Genomic DNA, 21,371 nt, shown 5'->3' with positions numbered 1-21,371 from the left:
CTGAGGCCCAGACCTAAAAGGTGGTAGCGCCATTTATCTATATGCTATGCGTCGCATCTGTATCTTCAATGTGATATCCTGAGGTCATCGGTTTCAACAACAAAAAAATAGGATAATGGATATGGGACAGGGAGGCAAACAAGCAACCACGTTATTTAGAAGTGTTTGCCGTCGCCCTTGAAAACATGCAATGCCAAAAGGTAGGTTTTCTTGCCGGGATATTACAAATCTAAAAGTGACTAAAGTGCTTAGTCTGCGGCTAAGGATTTTAGTGGAAATATTCTACTAGATAACAGCTATCATAAATATTGCAATAAAACCAATAAATAATAATTAACAAAAGAACCTTTATTACTTCAAAGATGGCGAAGAGATTCTTTTCATGAGTTTATGATTTGGTCACAAATTTTTGGCAGTCTATACCTATCGTAAATCCTTAATTTTACTCATCAATCTGGCACAGGCTTTGGCCAATCTATGAAATAAATTCATCGTATGCAACAGTTGGCCTATACGATTGATGCGATTTCGAGACATGAATAACAAAATGACATGATAAATTACATCTTTTAAGGTTTTAGAATTTCAAATAGATTTCTTTCACTGTATCCTCTAAAAGCACTTCAATACGTTCAACACTATCCTTCAATTTAACAGTTCCATTTTTATTCCTTACATTGTCTTGTGCCAACCTTTCTACAATACGCTGCATAATTTTTTCATACATTTTGACATTAGATCTTGAATTGGTTACATTCCTCATTAACTTCTTAAGGGCCATTTTTAATGTAGTTATATTATTTATCTTACGTATCAAAGTTGGCTTAATTTTTTGCGCTTGAACAAGCTGTAGTATTTCCACTGCTGTAATAAAGATTTCTTTGTGTGCTACACCTACATATATATTTTTAATAATAACGAAAATAACAGAAGCAAGCAAATGTAAAACGAAACTGTAATACAAAACGTGGCGTGCGATTTTGATTGGTCAAACGGACGCAATGTCATGACGCATTATGTCGCGTGTCAAACCCCTATTGGGCTAGTTGCTGTTGGCCGTTCATAATCGAACGGAGCTTACAAACGTTCCATCTTTATAGACAACATAATATTTTTGATATACTATTTTTGTCAGGGATCTTATAAAGCAAATAAAACAATTGGGAAAATATAAAATAACACTATTGGTAAAAACTTGCCTAGATAAACACATACTAAACAACAAAGTACAGAAGTACAAGTAAAACACTTTGATATAAATGTTTCTGCAAACATTTCCGTGTTTACACAATATAATTGAATGCAATATCAATGAAAATAAAATTCAATAACTATTATGTTTACTACCACTGTATATTACACTTGACGCTTTGGTTTCAAATACATAGTTTTTTTTAAATATACCTACATTTTAATTGAAATTAATTATAACTTTATATGTGTACCGTATCTACCATTTTCTTTATTGTAATCAAACGTAGCTATGGAGGGTGTCACCTGTGGTTTTTGTGTGCTCATTAAAGGTACCTATTAAAGGTTTAATGATTTAGATCCTCAATATGACATTTACACATTCTTATTTAACCTAATTTGTTTAAATGTTAAATTAATTTAGAAGGTAAATTTCGCTATCTTGAACTTTTCAATTTTGGCTTAAATAATATCATGGATGGATGCCTATTAGTGACGCCATCCCACTATTACCAGATGTTTCGGTATATATATTTTTATATGAACATTGATAGGTTTTGAGACAACTACAACCAAAAAAATTTTACGAGAGTTCAGACTTAAGTCTGACATTACGCACGCCTTGCCACGTGACCCGTTCCATACAAATCATTAGTGGATCACGCCTGTCGCAAAGTGATTTTGTCTCCATTGTTTACAATTTGTTTAATTGTCTTTGCATAGGCCTTTTCATCTCCTTAAGGTCTACGGCCAGGATTTCCCCCAAAGTACAACCAAAAATAAAATAATTTTCGCATAATCGCACAAATTATTGTTGTAAACTTTCAGTCTACTTAACTAATTGGAGTAACTGGTACTAAGGATAAATACACATTTTGAAAATAATAATAATATCTGAATTAACAAACGACATTATGGCTTTCGGGGATATTTTTGGTATGATTTTACCTAGTAGGTGGATAATTGTTTTAGAGTTGGTAGCACTGAAGACAAAATATATCTATATATATTAATCGTTTTTAAAATTTTAACATTGTTAGACAGTCTGATTCGAGGTGGTTAATTTAGTAATTTGTGTGAATTCACTGGGTTTAACGTTATTGACTTTACTAGTATTTTACTGTTATTACTGCTTTTAGTAGTCACCATCATTTGATCTATGTAAGTATAAACCTACAGGTTTAAATGTTTTTAAGGAAACTAATGAAATATATTATTTGTTTAATTGTTATGTCAAAAAAAATATTTTCGAAAAGACTTGACAATAATGACTGAATAGTGATAAGAATGACTAATATAATAAACAAAAAAAAAAATTCGTAAAGGTCGTTAGGTAAATGATCTATGTTTGACACTGTAAAAAGAAAATGTAGCTTTAATCGGTTTTAAAAACCATTGTTGTGTTAGTACTTATTTAGTTGTTGTTGTTAGTTGTTATTTACTGTACATGTTGATCTTTTCAGAATGGAAAGAATATCAAGATACCAATTACAACTAGATTCAATGGACTTGAATTACTTACCCATATCCTCTTCTAGAGATTTTACCAAAACAGCTCCTATATGGAGTTTTGGATCTGATAGTAATGAGTACTTTGAATTTGAAATCCGTAAAAAAGTTGATGACAATATCCAAGATTGTAAGTACACAAGAACTTAATAATCTATATCAGTGAACATAGACTAATTAGTTTAGAACAAGAATGCCTCTTATAGACACATTTTTGCCAAAACTTGTTCATAGTGTAATAAAATTAAGATGGAAATTACTATAAAGTTTAAGATCCTAAATTAATATAACAATTCATGCATAGCCTCCAGCCCTCGCCCTGCACAGCTAGACATTTATTTAATGTTGAGTATCATGTTCCTCAAGGATGATGTAGCGTTCTAATGGTGACAGAATTCTTAAAATTTTTGTGGTGCTTTTTAAGTTTAATCATTATCAAAATACAATCTATAAAATACCCAGTACAGTATTAGTATAGGTTTTTTAAAACTGATAAGGATCTATGCTGGTCAATTGACAAATTGAATTTGTACTTTCAGTTGAAAATACAAAAACCCTTTCTTCATTTAATGAAAATATATCTATATAGTTTAATCTGGATGACAAGGAAAATGCTTAATCATGTTAAAAAAAAAACAATATGAAACAGATTCAAAAATATATTTATTGTGGTACATATATATTATTTACTGTGGTAAATTCATTTATACACTTACAAATCCTTTTTTAAAATATGTACTTAAATTAATGTAACATTCAAATGTATCTATAATAATTTAACTCCTTTATTATATAATTGTATTTCAGCTACTATAACAGCAACATGTTACATTTGTGATATAGAAGTTCCAAAATTATTTTTTAAAGACCACTGTAAAAGTAAAAGACATTACATTAATAAATGCATAGCAGAAACAGCATTAGATCGTATGAAAAAACATTTACAAAACAAAGACTGTGAAATTACCAATGATGTATCTGATACATACTTCTGTCCTGAATGTATTGTAACTGTCTCACAAAAGGACCAAAAGACACATGAAAAGCTTCAATCCCATAAATATTTAGCTATGTTTGACACATTATTTGAAAACCTTTACAAAATATATGCAAATGAAAGTGATATAAAAAATACAGAACATGAAGCAGATATATCACATATAACAGATACATTCAAAAGTGATAGCATTAAGCTGGACTTCGATTCTAATGATTCAATGGAATATAAGACAGGGAATATTTATAATAAAAGACTGCCTGATGAGCCTAATGTGAGTTTAGATCATTTAAAATTAAACAGATATTCAATTTTGGAGCTAAAAGGATTGGATGTTGACTTGGATTCTTCTGACACATCACATATAGGTAAAACAAATGATGTTTTAAAAAGTAAAGAAATTGTTTCTGAAGAAAGTAAATCTAAATCAAATTTTACATCTATTCCATTTGACAAAGATTCAGTTGTAAACAAAGAGGTTTCAGATTACATTTCTGAAGATGGTGATAACTTTAATTGTAATGTATGTTATTCAACTTTTAATAAAAATGCATTAAACTCACACATAAATGGATCAAGACATAAAATGAACATGGTATCTAGTGTACATTATATGATGAAGGAATCTGGAAATGATTTGTACTGCATTGTTTGTTGCAATATTTTAGAAAATTCAGTTAAATCAGCAAGGGAACACTGCAAGGGAGCAAACCATACAATGCTGTATAAAAAGATTCTGAAAGAAAATGGAATCAGACTCACTAGATCTCGAATTTATTGTGAACTTTGTGACAAAACTATTAATAGAAGAAATGAATTTGTCCATATTTTTGGTTGTAAGCAACATCATAAAAAAAGGTCTAATAGCTCCCTTTGCAGTGTTTGTGATATAATAATACCAAACAATGAAGTCAAAAATCATGAACATTCTGATTTTCATAAAACTAGGCTAGAGTGTAAACAGGACAAATTTATAAATGGTATTAATAAAGCCATAAATAATATAATAAGAAATGATGAAACTATGGAAGACACTTCTTCAAATGAAACTAAGATTGAGCCTTACTTCTGTGTGATATGTCTCGTAAATGTGCCCAACTCTGCTAAAAATATAGAGATGCACAATAATGGAGCTTCACATAGAAAGAAGGCTCAACAGTATTCAGAAATAATAGTTGTTCCGGAATCTTCTGTGAATAGTGAAGTAAATGAAGCCAACAGTTTATACTATTGTGACATCTGTCAATGCAGCTTACTTAATAACATCAACATGATAGTCCAACATAATACTGGAGCATCTCATTTAAAGAAGTTAAAAAAAATTAATGATTCGTTAGATACAACAAAAGAACTGCCAACCTCAAAACAAGGAGAGAAGAAAGCCGAAATTGTTTGTAAAGTGTGCAAAGTGAGACTTCCTAATACCAAAAAAAATATAAGTGAACATGGCAAAGGTAAAGTACATTTGAACAATTATAAACTTACTTTAGAATCAGAAAATATAGTTTCTGATGACAACAAACATTACTGTCAGGCATGTAATATATATATTATAGAGAATCCTTTAAAACATATTGAAGAAAAAAGTCATAAAAACAAAAATAAACTACTAATAAAAAATCTTTCATTTAAAAAAACACTTAATGGAGACGAGACCACAAACCAACTGTCAGTTACTGAGACACATGTTGCAGAAGAATCAATATTGGTTAAAACTGATTCAACAATGGACCTAAACTGTTCTGCATCTGGTGTAAAAACGCAGGACCTAATTCCATTGGTGTCGGGTTATAATATGTACAATGAAAATCTTTCTGACCCTCAAAAGATAGATTCATGCCCAAGCCACACAGATTCTGACAAAATTACAGTTCTCCCAGATCATGACAGTAAATCTCCATTAAAAATCAAAGAAAGTAATACTAAAATTCCAAGCTCTTTAAAAGAAAAGCCAAATGTTGTGAAAGATGATGAAAAGTTATTAAAAAATGAATGGATTACTATACTTGATGGAGAATATTATTGCAAAATATGTAGTACTTCTTTGCAAAATGTTAAAAAGCATATAAGTGAAAGAATGCACCAATATCTGCATCCAAGATTTCCATATTAATTTTTCTTCAAATATAGAAATCTTGTTAATATCCATGACTGTGTGCATGTCGCAGTAAAGTAGTTAAATCAGAGCGTTAATTGAATCTCTAGACAGTTAATTAAAAATCGATATTTAATCAAGTCGCTAAAGTTCTGTCAGACAAGTGAGTGAACGAAACGTTTGACGAGTTTCCTAAACGTTCCTAAGCAACAAGACTTATGCTAGGTTGTTACCTAACCTAACCATTTACAATAAAACAAAACACACGTTTTCCAAGTTCTCAGTTCTTCACGATCACACCGAAATAACAATAACAAATGAAATAATCAAGGCGGATTCGTTTTACCATCTTGTTTCACATTGATAATCAACACGCTGGCTTTCGGTCAGACAACGTTTTCGACTTTGCTATATTTAAATCAAAATGCTGGCGACATGATTGAATATCGACATTTAATTAACTCTGATTTACCTACTTTACTGCGACATGCATGCATTGTCTACTTAGAGACATTTTAGATGCTTATACTTTATTCATTTAATGTAAAAAAAATAACAATCCAAATGGGTGCTGTTTAATGTTTCGATATTTATTTAGACGCGTATTTAAAATTACGTTTTAAAAATAAAAAAAAATTGTATTTTCCTAGTTTACGTGCTCGCTGCTCTGACGTTACTTCACAACATCTGCTTACTCCACATTTATATCGAATATTCCTCGAATAACAATACTATAGACTGTTGTATGGAAAAGTACCCAAAACCAGCGAGTAGGGCTTCTTTAGAAAAGTTGTCAGTTCAAAAATACGTTCCAAAGAGGAGCATTCAAGAGCAGTCACTGAGATGACCAATCGTCTTTAAACTAGAATTACGTTTTACTTAATATTGCCAATAGTCTATGGTGGCGCTACAATGTTTGATATACAAGTAATAAACGCAAATTTATTACAATTGCGTATCCCCTGACCAACATTCGAAACGTCAAATAATGTAATGTATCGTTTAAAGAAGTTTTTCTCGTTTCAGATAATATGAATACGTTTATTATATTGTTATTCAAGGCATTTTCTGCGTTATTGAAATACTTTTCTCTAAAGGAAAGTCTCAAATCAACTTTATGATCACCAGTAGGTGCAGTAGCTTATATTGTTAATTATATCTAATAAGTGTTACAGTACAGCGAGAATGGTGCGCGGAAAATTTGGCTAAAATTGTCGTCAGTGTGTCAAACTTGTGATTCTTGACGATGCTATACGTTCTTAAAGGTATTAGTCTAAATAAATGATTACATTTTATTGTTGTATATACATAGTTCGCAATATTAAAATAAGGAAAAATGTATAAGTGCCTAAAATTATGTTTATTGATAGATTATTAAGCTGAATTTATATTCTGTTTTGACAATAAATTTTTTACTCCATATTGTTTATGTTATATTTATTGCACCCCACTCTTTTCAAACATTCTTGTATTTATTTGGCTAAGAATGAAACGAATAGGAATAACTTGATACCTACTATGACATAAGATTATTTATTACGTAAAAAAAATGTATAGACCTAACTCATCTGTCTATAAATTCCCTCTGTTACATTGAACCTAGTGGCCATAGAACTTTTTATGGCCACTAGGTTCAGGTATAAATATGCACAAATATCTATCTGTTTATAAATTACACCTTGAACCATTTTTATTGTAGTGTCACGTAATAACTACAGTTTTTTTTAAATAATACTCGAAACTTCAGAGGCCAATTTGTGATATGATTGGGTTGATAATTTAAGATAGTTTTAACCGTGTCATTCACAAGCTTGAGGTCGTGCGCGGGAACCAAACCAAAAAAAAATTAAGTATCCAATTGATGCTTGCGCGTAGTCACGGTAATTTTCTTGCCATCGATATGCAATTAATACAAATCGAAAAATTTTGTATTTTATTATAGCGTATATCATTTTCAACTTGTATAAAACATTGTCAAGTGTCCACTATAGTCTATACTTTTACCACAGCATATTTTCATTAAAATGTATGATAATGATATGTCATTTTTTAATGGAAATGTCAAATATTTCTGAATCCTGGACCATTGTTATTGTTTTTGGTTTCTTTCCAATAATAATTCTAATTATACTTTAAATGACCTCCATTCAAGAGCGGCTACAACTTAAGCGTGCACCGCTGGATACATGGAATATAAGAGAACAGCTATGTCTTGCCTCAGCAGTTGTCAGAAGTGGCGATCAAAATTGGATGTCTGTTTCGCGGGCGCTAAAGTCTCTTGCTGATCCCAATCGCCCCCAGGATTGGTATTCACAAAAAAAGTAAGCAAATAAGATGTTCTCAACCGCTTCCATGATCTAACCTGCATTTAGGTACATTCATAATCTAACATGTACTTGGTATGTATGTAAACCTCAAACAAATAGTATTAGTTATATACCAAATAGTATTAGTGGCTTAATTTGTTTTAACTTTATATCCCTGCTTCTAATGAATAAATGGTATTTCTGTTATTTGAACAGGTTTGTTATAAATGGCACAACCATTTGAGTTTTCTCTATGCCTATATCTGAATAATAATCCTAATATATTAAATGCTCCATGTAATAATATAATTTACAACATATGTATATAAATTTAAATCAAATTATAAATAATGATCCTTGCAAGAGTTTTATTGTTATAGGAAATGATATTATCTGTATTACTTTCTAAGCTGTTATATAATGATTCTTTCACATTGGTCATTTTGTTTGTTTTAGTTGTGCTGTCCAGTATGGTGCTTTATTGGAACATGTGGAAACTCCAAAGCGCAAGAAGAGGAATTCAGAAGGTGGTGTGGAGACACCACAGGAAAGTATCCTCAAACGGCTTAGGGATCAGAGAGTACAGGAGATAAAGAATAGCCTAGCTGAAATAAATGCAGAATATGAACAAATAAAGGTAAACATTTTTAGGCTTTACTATATTTATTTCATTTTTAGCTATAATTCCTGGCATAACATAACTATTATTATAAGTATATTTATTATGATGCCATTTATCTGATTTTATACTGTTAAATGTAGGTAACTTAATTTAGATCTTATATAAAGTTTATATAAGAATTGCAATATTGGTGTTCTTTTAGAATGAAGTTAACGAAGTGCGCAACTCGTCAACATCTGAAGAAAAACTTCAAGAGCTATGGGCTGAGATTGAAGCGTCTAAACAGAAAAGAGAACGAGAAAGTGCTAGTCGTGCAGCTTGGATGAAAGAGAGGGAGGAGCGAATAATCAAGGCTGAAAAGACGTGGAGACCTCAGACCACTGTTGCCACAACTACGCAAGGTTTGTAGTTTCAGATGAAGAAAAAATAAATAGATAAGGATCTTTAAGAAACCATAAAAAAATTCATATTGCACACATAATATTGTAGAATTATCCAGGTGTAGTTTTATCATGTTTAGTAGTAACTGTAAAGATAGAGTAATCAGAAAATATATTTTTTAATAAATATCTGTACATCACAGTTATGTAAATAGTGTTTTTACAAATCAATATAAGCTCAATCTATTCTGTAATTAGAAAGTGACTTTAAGATTTTAAAAAATTGAAAGAGTTTAAAACCCATTTTTCACCAGATACAGTACAAATAACATTCTTTTATATTTCAGTTACATCTTCCACCCCTTCATCACCACTGTTATCCTCTTTGTTAAAGTCCACACCAGTTGTCACCACGCCACAGCATATCTTACACCCAAACAATTCTATAGGTAAGTTCATGTGTAACTTGTCTTCATAAGCTGCAACTAATAACTGCGATTCAATTTATTATTTATTATAGATGGGTTAGCAAGATCAGACAGGCGACACAATCACTCTTTCATTTGACAAATAACAATCAAGACAAACGCGTCCTTTCGTCTTTTGTTTTATATTCTAACGCTCTAGATAATATGTTGACAATTTCGTATATTCCATACTATTAACTCTTTAAACTATTTAATTTAACTAACATCATCAGTCCCGATTTTAAATACTAAAGGACGTATTAATTGCACCGCTCAACTTCCTCCACTGTCCTTGTCTTTGGCAAGCCTCTGCGTCTGGATGATCGGAAGGCCTGTAAGGGTCTTCACTTGATCGTTCAATCAAGTAGCGAACTCCTTCCAATGCCACTTGTAATAGGTTTTCGAAATTTTCTGTAACTGCGTGAACCGCCAAAAAAACTCTGGATCCGTCGATCGAAAGGCGAGTTTTTACTTGTCTCAGTATGGTTGGTACCGTGTTATGTTATGTTTTTAGCTGTTCAGGAAATCGTAAGCATCCGCCTCCCACACTTCTAGAGCATCTATTTACCTAGTTTCAGGTGTTCATAATGTCCAGGCTTCAGTTCCATAAAGGAAAATCGGTAATACAATTTACTAGAGTTTATGTAATACTAACAAGAATCCTGAATGATAAAAATGATGAAATTAAATATATATGAATAATTTGATTTTCATTGGAGTATTTATGGTTTCAGAAACAGTGTCACCCAGTGCCGGTGCTCCGACACTGTCTCTATTATTGGAACAGCCCCAAGATAACAAACATGCAGCGATAGAACACATTAAAAGTCAATTGGTGCAAATTGAACATCAACTTAAAGGTATTTTTTAACAAGTTTATTAATTAGCTTTTACGATTGCTTCAAACTTGAATATCATTAATTCTTGGTAATTTTCTTAAAAACCAAAAAAGTTATTTGTATTTTTGAATACTGATTGATGATGTAAAAAGCTTCGAAATCAATTAGACGTCCGCCACGGTACATCTGTGTTATTTAAGGCAGTCTAACGGGCACCACTACTAAGTATTTCCGAACTAAATCGACTTAGTCTCGTAGTGCTCATACACGTAAGAAGTGAAACTTCTTTATGACCTTTTTTTTCGAAAAATGATCTACTATATGCAACTTTACAGAAATTGCTTTAATGAAGTTAAATTCGATAAAGTTTAACAAAAGGCTTTTATTATCATAGACATGAATACAAATAATACAATTATTTCATTTTACCTTATTACTACTAAGATTATTACAGAATTTCATTAATTGTAACAGAACTATTACTATCATTGTTATCGTTATTATTCTTCGGCTTCGAATCTGTGACGTGTAACCGAAAAATGTGACGGTAATTTTTTTCCTACGCCGATAAAGAAATTTTTACTTCAAAAATTCTTTAGTTTTACATGATTCTCCATGCCTGTACAGCCTTTCGCGATTACAATCTATTTCCTGCTTCTTGCGTCCAATTTGAAATACCAAAAATTCCTTATTCTTGTCATTTCGTTTAGATAACAGTCCAGTTTTATTTACTTTCGCTTTCAAAATTTGTTGGTTTTCGACTGGACAGGTGACCTGAGTAACTACTACTCAAGTTAAATCACCATTATATACATTTTTAAATTATTTCAATTGTGGACAGGCCACAAACTTCTTTGTGTGGGCAGATAAGCAGCTCATAACATTTGAATATTTACACAGCCAGCACGAGTGGGTCACCAGTGCCTAACCCCCCTACAGTGGTAACAACAGCTGCCAACCCTGCAGTGGATATAGATGATATAGAGATAAAGGCGGAAGATGTATATGCGTTTAGTGATATAGATATACATATACCACCTGTGGCTGCCATGCACAAGCCAAGGTAAACTCTATTTTTAGCTACCCTTAGCTCGTATTCTAGAACGTCATTGATCAAAAAAATCTCTATTAATTTGTATTAAACATATTTGACAGCGCTCAAGTTGAGATTGTGATTTAAGTCTGTGGAAGAAAGTGGTAGGATTTCAGATTCCAGTGCCAAATCACCTTATCTGTAATGTCGACAAGACTGACGTCATAATAGGTAGTATTTGTTAATACGGTAAAATTACAGAATATATATATTAAAAATTACGCGTAGGAAATAACATTTATTACCATAAAGCTGGCTTTTCTTCTGTCTGTTTAATTTCTTTAGTCAGTCTTCTGTACTTGACAAACGCCGGCGATTTTGACGTCCGAACATGACGTCACGTATTGATTGTTTTTTTTTATAACTTTATTATGGTATAAATGGATCTTAAACCGTGGTGATCATTTCTTAAATACAAGATTTAATGTGACAAGCACTTATAAGCAAATATAATAAACACGCAGAGATAAAAAAGTGTAAACTCTATATAACGACACTGAAAGGACTCAATTTTATGGCGTTATAGAATGTTGTTAAATGGAGAGAAGAAATCGTATAGATAGTCTATGACTCCTACTAATTATTGATGGTCAACAACAGTCTACACGTGCAAGCAATCCCAATTTGTAAACTAAAGAACGAATTTCTTAGAAAGTTCGTATGCATGATGCCGACAGTCGAGTTTATTGCGGGCTAGGATAATAAAGCCACAATAGAACGTACACAGCTGCGCAGTTTTTACTAAGTTTAGCTTAAAAAGTACTTTATTACTTAATTGTTGTCGTTATTGAGAGTGGGTGTAATGCTATGTAGACTGTGTCATTGTATGGAAGACAAGCTAAACCAACCAAAGCCAATTGACGACACGATAATCGACGCTTTAGGGTGGTTCGTTGTTAAATCGAGGAACGTTACATGGAGTTTGCACTGTATGTACATGAATTATAAAAAAGGGAAAATTTATTTGTGCAGTTTGTAATAAGGCCTCAAGGGAAACCGTAAGGTCAAATTAGTTAAAATTTATTTATAATTTTAGGGTGGAAAAGCAATATAAGAAAGAAGATGAACCATGTGTTATTGAGGAGACTATACTAGAAGATAAGGTGAGGATATAGCGTTTTTTTAAAAACTCTCTTTTTATAAGGGCCTCTTAAAATTACTCAAAGTCAAGTCAAAAACATTTATTCATATAGTTACTCAATGTACACTTATGAACGTCTAAAACAGAAATGTATATGAAATGCTTCTAATTTTACATTTACTGCCAGTTCACAAATCAAGGGAGTAGAACGGAAGAGAAGAACAGGCAATAAACTCTCCGCCACTCTTTTTAAATGCCAAGTTTTTTTTGTTCTACACAACGTTTGTAAGGAGTTGCAACCATTACACCATGCTCCACATGACATCTTAAGTAATAAATAATAATAATAAAAAACAAAAATCCTTTATCAGCTTTTATGAAATAGAAGCACGCACTTACATTTTCGTGACGTACATTGTCGAAATAATGTCTTGGTTGGGGTTGAAAAGTCGCTTAGGACGATAATATCAGTCATAATTATTACAAGTTTATCTTTATTAGATGGTAAAATATATTTTGTACATAACTAAATAATTTCTTAGCTGACACTGATAGTAAAAATATGAAAAAATTAAACTTACAAAAAAAGATATTTGCTATCAACGTACAAGAATGTACGTGAATGTACGCTACAACCTTTTTAAAAACATGACTGCGAACATTATTAATAGATTGTTTTGCTTGTTTTCGCTGTCGTAAATTGCGATACATCACAATTACAAATGTATGAATTGTATATTTAAAGGGGATCGCGAAATATTTATTATTTATTTACAGCAAAAAGAATGCTCACACACTCCCTTCTAACACTCACTCACACACGCGTACATACCCTCTCCCACTATCACACACACATACAAACACTTACATACACACACCCAAACATACACCCATCAACTTTATTTCTACTAACTCCCTAACTTATTTGTAGTAGCTTTGTTTTGTTTTACTTTCCTTATTTAGAACGTTAAATTTGTTTGCCTACCCATATATGTATGTACTTTTTGTTACCACTCAATATGACTTTGCTGTGAATGGAAGCCTGGTTATCCATATCACAGGTTCTTACCTAGTTTGGAAACCAGTCTCCCAATACCTTATCAACTGTAATCTTATTTATTGTTGTAAATGTTATATGGGAGAGAAAAAAATGCTGAACACAATTTATTAAGAATAATTAGTTAATTAGATGGGAGTAACGTCACTTCACGTTGAAATATACTATTCTACCCTTCCCAGTTTGGATAATTACTATATTTCGAGGGAAAAATAATCCAGGAACTTCCATATTCGCGTTATAATAAATAGTAAAAGATATAGATTAATGCATTCTAGGTTGAAGAAGTTCCTGTATCAGAGCCGACAGTAGAACCATCGAATACAACGGAAGATGCACAGGTATTTTAAATTCACTTACTTTAAAGCCACAAGCATATACGGAACATTCGAGTCTCCCACAGCCGATAACCTACGCTTATAGAAAAAAAATATAGAGAAAACAGAAAAATCTGTTTTAGCGGCATATTATATATATATTGTGTAAAAAACCTTTATGTTTTCTAGGTTGAGCCGATAAAAGCAGAAGTGATACATGAAGAAGAAACCATACCGGAAACGGAAATAGTGCCGGAAGTGAAAATTGCTTTCCCGGAAGTGAAGTTTCCGACACCGGAAATAAAAGTTATACAGTCGGATGATACGCAGGTATTTGACAGAATTCGTTAATAGGTTGAGGACAGTTTAAAAACCATTACAGATTATTTATTACTACAATCACTTTTCCGTATAAGTTATTATTTTTAAGTCTGTGCTGTACCTTTAATAACAAAAAGCTTGAATGCGCAAGATGGCGTCTCACCAGTCCCTGTGACGTATCATGCTTGTAAACACAGTAACAAACGTCAAGTTTTTATGTGTTAATTATCAATATTGAATCTATGTTATTCATGTATTATATTATAGTCTCGGACGAAATAAACTTTCAAGGAATGATTCGAATTAAACACGCGGGAATATATTATTTATAAGCAAACTACGTCAACGTCGATACGACTAATCTGTCTTGTGTCTGATATACAAATCAATATTTTATTATGGTTTTTTAAAATAAATTATTGATTATTTAAAAGTTATTTATCTCCACAACCCGTTTACACTTACAATAACACTTTTTCAAACTGTCAAATAACTTATTGCATTCAAACTGTATGAAACAAAACCATTAAAAGTTACAGCCAAAAGTAGAGCAAGAGCCGGTAGAAGCTAATCTTCCGCCAGAGGAAGAAGTTAAACAAGAGAAAACTGAAATTGAGGTTCCTGTAGAGGAACCGATTGTAGAAGAGATTCAAGATATTCCGGAGAAAGAAGTAATCGAGGAGAAAATAGATGAGTAAGCATAAAATATATCTTCCATATAAACTTTCATCTATGTGAAGGCCTGGTCATCCGGAAGGTGGTATCTAGGATGCTCTATTTTCTCGGTATAATAATATGTGTTGGTTCAGCTATCGCAAGTCAATACAGTAACACAGAAGGAATCCAAAAAACGATTAGACTAAGACTACTAACCTCTACCATCCACGGTAGTGTGTCCTACTTCAAACACTTTCTTAAGTAATTACGTACGTAGTAAGTACTTATAATTGTAATAAGAAAATGCGGTATGTTATGCGGTTTAAGTGCGCACGCGCATCGATAAATCCCGCCCGACCATTTTCATTTTGTGTGTTAAAGTCAAAATCGAAAATTGTCACCCTTTGGCTGACACCGAATAAAGCGCAAACCCGGAAACCTTTAGAACTCTCTATTTAACCTTTTTCTCGCAAGATGAAATATTTGTCATTTACCAAGGTCCTCTATTTACCAAATTTCATTAAAGCGGTTAAGTGGTTAAAACTGAAAGCGTATCAGAGAAACTTTGGCATTTATAAATTATTTAATTGATTCGGTTTAACACTTAAGAAGATAAATTTTATTTTTATTAAAATAGCAATTATGAAATATTTAAAAAAATGAATAATAATAATTTTGATTTCAGACCCGAGCCTGCACCATTAAAAGTAGATATACCACAAGAAGACGCACAGCCTGAGCCAGAAGTTGCAGAGGTAGAGACTAACATTCCGACAGAAGAGATACCTTTGCCGGAGTCACCTAAACCTGAGGGTAAAGAGAGACATTCTTCGTTTCTATAAAATATACTAAATTATCTTATAAGGAAATATCACAGATTTAAACCAGATTTTCTCAATGATTTATTTCGAATTAAACTTATACTGCTCAATATATGAAACATCATACGTAAGGCGATAGACATATTGTATAGTAAATATTAATTTAAATTATTCGGTACGTATAAAGCGAGAGACCATATGCATATACGTATGCAGCCAATGTTTTGTTATCTTACACTATAAAAGATTTTTATATTGTATCAAATGAAGGTGACCCGTACACCTACGCCATAGGAAATATGTATTGCTTGGTCCTTCGAGCCGGACTCTGCGTCTTGAAATAAGACTCGTAAGGTAAAATATTTTAATATACTAATCTTTTAAGTAACAGGTATAAGTTAGATTTAGAATCGTGCTTTAACAACTATTTCAAATCATTTTGTAAATTGCAGAACCAGTCATTGAAGAGACAGCACCGGAAGCACAGCCTGAACCAGAAGCGGATACAGAAGTGAATGTGCAAATACAAGATATACCACTGCCAGAGACCGAAGAGACTAAAGAGGAAAGGGAAGAAATTACAGAGGCGAAAGATGAAAAGAAAGAAGAAGATGAGGTAAGGTTGTGGTTTGTCAGAGATTGAATAGGAATATTATGATTCTATCGTGAGTAATAATAGTAGCTCGGTAGAAAATTAAAAAAATATGTAAATCAATAATTATTTATAAATTTGTTGTTATATGGCGATTTAGTATTAATACGGCGCGCGCGCTTAGCAAAAAAAAAAAAAAACAATTTCACGGCGATAAATCCACTGAGACAATAAAAATTTGTGGGACAGGGAATATAGCCCGAGCGGAGATCTTCTATTACAATATTTCTTTTTCTATTTTGCAAATTGTTTAAGATCATTAAACCCTAAAAAGTACTTAGTATTAAGTTGGTCTTCCTTTGGTCAAAATCTTTTTGAATTTTAGATTATCCTAAGTCATAATTTTACTTAGGTACCAAATATTTTAATTATAATCCATATTATTAACACTTTCTAGGACTCGATACCATTAAAGGATATGATAAAGGAAGAAATAGTACAAGAGAAAGACAAAGATGAAGATGCTCATACTGAAACAGATGACGATACTCCCATGGAGGTGAGTAAGAGAAATGGGGTTATAATATGTCCATGTCAATATTTATTTATTTATCATTATTCTACCTTAACAGTAACAACTAATTCGATATAAAAAATACCTACACCGATTATCCTACAAGAAAAAACATTTAAAAGCATATATTTATATGCCTAAATCCTATAACTAACAAAAGCAAGCACCTCTTGTGAACTCAGCCTGTGTAAAAACAAATATGTCTACCTCAGTAGAAATTTTGTTTATTTGTATTGCTCGCGTGAGTGGCGCTTTGCTAACCAAGTTGGAATGTGCGCGCGGTACATCCAAGAGTTTTGCCGGAAGCCTCAGGTTTCTACTTGGTACCCGTAGACCCTCTCCATATAGAGTCTCTCCATAATATCCACATTATGAACCCGACCCGTAATTATCTTAAATAAGTCCACTGACACAGCAAGCTCTCTTCTGAGGCGAAGCTGGTCGTAACCCACCATATGCAGAACAAACAGGTCCATACACTACATTCAGTCTCTTGTGGAGGCAGTGAGTAAATTTATTTTGTACTTGTTCTAACATGAGACTGTATAAGTGAATAATAAATATTAACTAACTAAATATTTTTTTTAGTTAAGCAGAGAAGAAGATAAAGAAGGAAAAACAAAGAGAGATTATTCAAGGAAGAAGAAACCGGATTCCAGAAGTAAGTTTCCTAAGTATTCTTTTATGAAGTGACGGATTTACCAACAGGCTCAGATTCTGAAATGAGACCTTGATGTTTGGCAAAATCTAAAATCGAAATCTTCTGAATCTTACCCTAGAAAAGTAGAGCGGCAAAATTGGTTCAAAATTAAGAATGTCACACAATTAGAACAAGTTTTCTTTCCCTGATTTAGGCTTTAACAAGAGCAGAGCCCTAGTGGCTTCAGCGTGCGACTCTCATCCCTGAGGTCGTAGGTTCGATCCCCGGCTGTGCACCAATGGACTTTCTTTCTATGTGCGCATTTAACATTAGCTCGAACGGTGAAGAAAAACATCGTGAGGAAACCGGCTTGCCTTAGACCGAAAAAAGTCGACGGCGTGTGTCAGGCACAGAAGGCTGATCATCTACTTGCCTATTCGATTAACAAATGATGATGAAACAGATACAGACATCTAAGGCCCAGACCTAAAAAGGTTGTAGTGCCATTGATTTATTTTATTTATTATTTTAGGATCCAACAATGGTAGTCAGTAAAGAAGTTTAACAAAACAATACTTTAACACATTTTGGTAGAAATAAATACATATGATACATGGTAGTGCATGTTGGCTACTGGCTTGAACGTGTTACTTTCATCCCCGAGGTCTTAGGTTCAAAAATAGAAATTATCTTATATGAGTGGTTATTTATATAGATTTCTTTGGACCATTTTTTTGTATGACATTTGAGACATTTCATATTATACTTTCAGCGTGTTCTGGTTCTGAAAGTGCCCCGGATTCCCCCAGCTCAAGCGAAGCAGAGAGACAACACCGACTCTGGAAGAAGAGTGTTATGCTTGTTTATAGCAGGTATTATCATATATAGCATTTTAATAGAACTGTTTAACAAGATTAAAATTAAAATATCGTCGATACCAATGCTTAGTGAATTAACAAAATAACTGTTCTTAAAAATTTTATCAATATTTATTAAAATTAACATTAAAACTTATAATTATTCACCGGTTCAATTGGTCACCGTGACCACGCACGCTGAAAGGCACGCGAAGCGTCGGTAAAAAAAAAATAGAATTATGTAAATAATTATAAGTTTTAATAATAATAAATAGCCTTAATCCGTTCAAAAAGTAAAATTAACATGATAAGATTTTTGTAATTCTGTATTTTATTTAATTTGGTATCGAAATAATACAACTAAAGTGTCTAGCGAAATGGAAAAAGCGGATGAGAGAGACAACAAACTGAATAAAACCCGGGGATCCCCCAGGCATAGATAGTCCTTGCCTCTTTTGCAACGAACTACATTACATTTTTAAGCGCGAAATATGAAAATAATCGTTGTATCGGCAAACCCAAAGTATCGCTGATATAGCGGGTGTATCCCTAATTAAAATATACAAAATATTTTCCTGTTATACAAACTTTATAAGTCTATATGTAAATTTTATAAAAAATCATAAGAAAACATTATGGACGCGAACGTATCGTACGTGAATACGTTTTGTAAATTTTGTTTACAGGATTAAAGCTTAAACGAACGTAGCTTCTCCGAGTCAAAGGTAATAATTGCAAATGTGTATGCGCAGCAAAATAACTTAATAATAGTTTTCGCTATCATAATGAATTTTTTGTTCCTCTCATCGAAAAAACATTTATAATTTATCCAATTCCAAAATTATATATTAAGGTTAAATAGTTAACTACTAGTTACTATGACTAAAAAAACGTGTATGTACACGCGTTGGAAGTTATACTTCTTTGGCGTAACACAAACATTTTATTCTACATTTGTAGCAAAAACGACACTAACAATAAAAAAAAACTAACTTCGGGGTGTCGGTTTTTTGTGACGGTGTGGAAAATTTTGGATGCGCGCCTTTTATAATTTTTCCCTAACGCGCCAAAAGAAAGTATAACTTTAATAAATCAAATAAAGTTGTCAAAATCAAGTGCATTTTCTTCAAATAAGGTTATGCGCACACAAGTACGCGTCATTGTTTCTGCGACCCATCACCGATGAAGAGGCACCGGGATATAGCACTATAGTGAAGAGGCCTATGGACCTTTCGACCATACGACGTAATATAGACGCAGGACATGTCCGGTATTTTTTTTTATTTTACTTCTGGCATGTGCTTGGCCTGTGAAGGTTTCTTCTAAAAATGTTACTTTACTAAAATTATAGTCACCACTCGTCGTTATAGGAAAGCGGTTTTTTGTTTTCTTTGAGAACTGCCGTTTTCTATCTTGAAATGGTGGTTTGTACCCTGAATAATTTACAATAGATACACTTTTACTACACGGTTATGGCGATTCTTCCAAGGGTCGTGTTTTTAAATCCACAAAAATGTCCAATGGATCTTTCTGAATATTTATTTAAGTTAACATTCATATAATTTGCATTGCTCGGTGTAAAAATCCTCGCGACCACGAATATTGCCTCAAGTGAGTTTTCTTGCCTAAAGAAAAAGAATCAAATAAATACTATATGAATGGCCCATTGACAGTTTTGGGAATTACAAATTGTTTAATTATATCGTATCTATGTCTAAATCTCATGTGTATAATATCAAATAACTAAAATCTCATTACAATATAAAAGGCAAGCAACAAACATTTAGTGAGTTTATTGTTTCCCCAGGAATTGAATCCAGGCTACTGATACGCCATTTAGATACTGTATATATTCAAGTTTACGTACAGCTATTTTTTTTTAATAACGTGCGGGTACTGCGAAGTTTATGAATTTGAAACTACCCTCACTTTATCAAACTTCCAGGACCACAGCACAATTCCAGCGTGACGTATTACTCATGTTGTCAAACGCACTCATGTACAACAGCACTTCGCACAGTGTTTATGCAATGGCGAAGGATATGTTTGAAGAGGTGAGATGAACGAAAATATTTGTATAATTTACTATACAACTATCTTTACTATGCATTTTTCATAAGTGTTCTTAACATTATCTTGATTTAAATATACGCATTTAAAAAGCAAAAGCAGTGTTGGCCTATTGGCTTTAGCGTGCTACTCTCATCCTTGCGGTCGTAGGTTCGATCCCTGGCTGTGAACCAATGGACTTGCTTTCTATATGAATTCGAACGGTGAAGGAAAACATAGTGAGGGTACCGGCTTATGTCAGGCACAGAAGGCTGATCACCTACTTGCATATTAGATTTGCAAATGATCATGAAGCAGATACAGAAATCTGAGGCCCAGACCTAAAAAGGTTGTAGCGCCGCTGATTTATTTTTATTTAACAAGCTATTATTTAACGGACCATTCGAAATGAGAAAGAATTGTTAAGTACACGCAGCAGTTACGAGTGACTATACTTAATAGTAGATGAATCATTTAAAAAATCCTATTTTCTATTACAGGCACAATGTCAGCTGGGGATGTTGTTAGCTGCGCAAGCGCACGCAGGTCTAGTGAATACGGCGCCTCCGACGCGCAAAAGGCGACCGCAGACAAATCCAAATTCACCTTCGCAGTTTAAGACTCAAAGATTGTAATTTTAAGAATAAATTAGTGAAATAATTTTGTTTTAATTTATAGCAATATATATTTAATACACTTTATATACGAAGGAAGGAAGTTACAGCAAAAATAAAATAAAAATGTCCAGACAATTGCTTAGCTAAACCAACTACTCCACATTGCTCTCCAAATGACACAAACAATACAATAACAAGCGGCCCCCTCCACCTCTCCCACCAAGGCCTGTCCCCGCGGAAGAGCCAGAACACAACCCTCAACTTATTCATTCTCTATTTATCTGCACGT

General features: G+C 32.8%; 2 protein-coding genes across 7 annotated transcripts; both read left to right on the top strand.

The window, feature by feature from the left end:
* Positions 1–162: 162 nt before the first annotated feature.
* LOC123714844 lies at positions 163–7,214 on the top strand. Of its 5 annotated transcripts, none has more exons than XM_045669442.1 (5): positions 1,363–1,523; positions 2,232–2,352; positions 2,655–2,830; positions 3,508–5,151; positions 6,819–7,214. In XM_045669442.1, the coding sequence occupies exons 3-5, from the start codon at positions 2,656–2,658 to the stop codon at positions 6,911–6,913; spliced, it is 1,914 nt and encodes a 637-aa protein (XP_045525398.1). In that variant the 5' UTR covers positions 1,363–1,523; positions 2,232–2,352; position 2,655; the 3' UTR covers positions 6,914–7,214. The 5 variants fall into 5 exon arrangements, with proteins under 5 accessions (XP_045525396.1, XP_045525398.1, XP_045525397.1 ...); XM_045669441.1 differs by having other exon boundaries at positions 6,443–7,214; XM_045669437.1 differs by lacking the exon at positions 6,819–7,214 and having other exon boundaries at positions 3,508–6,179.
* A 652-nt stretch (positions 7,215–7,866) lies between these two features.
* Positions 7,867–21,136, top strand: LOC123715498 (bromodomain-containing protein 8-like). 2 transcript variants are annotated; one of them, XM_045670523.1, is made up of 18 exons: positions 7,867–8,113; positions 8,555–8,735; positions 8,923–9,121; positions 9,448–9,549; positions 10,302–10,427; positions 11,307–11,469; positions 12,536–12,602; positions 13,916–13,978; positions 14,144–14,284; positions 14,815–14,969; positions 15,618–15,745; positions 16,206–16,369; positions 16,803–16,904; positions 17,508–17,580; positions 18,332–18,431; positions 19,552–19,686; positions 20,362–20,470; positions 20,966–21,136. In XM_045670523.1, the coding sequence occupies exons 1-18, from the start codon at positions 7,929–7,931 to the stop codon at positions 21,098–21,100; spliced, it is 2,328 nt and encodes a 775-aa protein (XP_045526479.1). In that variant the 5' UTR covers positions 7,867–7,928; the 3' UTR covers positions 21,101–21,136. The 2 variants fall into 2 exon arrangements, with proteins under 2 accessions (XP_045526479.1, XP_045526478.1); XM_045670522.1 differs by having other exon boundaries at positions 14,809–14,969.
* Positions 21,137–21,371: the final 235 nt, after the last annotated feature.

This window comes from Pieris brassicae, chromosome 10 (genome assembly GCF_905147105.1).
Source record: "Pieris brassicae chromosome 10, ilPieBrab1.1, whole genome shotgun sequence".
Lineage (NCBI taxonomy): Eukaryota > Metazoa > Arthropoda > Insecta > Lepidoptera > Pieridae > Pieris > Pieris brassicae.
Note: the sequence above shows the minus strand (reverse complement) of the source record. Positions and strands in the feature narration are given on the sequence as shown.

Bases quoted from the DNA above. Each gene is read 5' to 3' on its own strand.
- LOC123714844 (XM_045669440.1), top strand. From the start codon at position 2,656: ATGGAAAGAATATCAAGATACCAATTACAACTAGATTCAATGGACTTG. The intron at 2,831-3,507 runs GTAAGTACACAA...ATTGTATTTCAG, and splicing joins TGATGACAATATCCAAGATT to CTACTATAACAGCAACATGT.
- LOC123715498 (XM_045670522.1), top strand. From the start codon at position 7,929: ATGACCTCCATTCAAGAGCGGCTACAACTTAAGCGTGCACCGCTGGAT. The intron at 9,122-9,447 runs GTTTGTAGTTTC...TTTATATTTCAG, and splicing joins TGTTGCCACAACTACGCAAG to TTACATCTTCCACCCCTTCA. The intron at 9,550-10,301 runs GTAAGTTCATGT...TTATGGTTTCAG, and splicing joins ACACCCAAACAATTCTATAG to AAACAGTGTCACCCAGTGCC.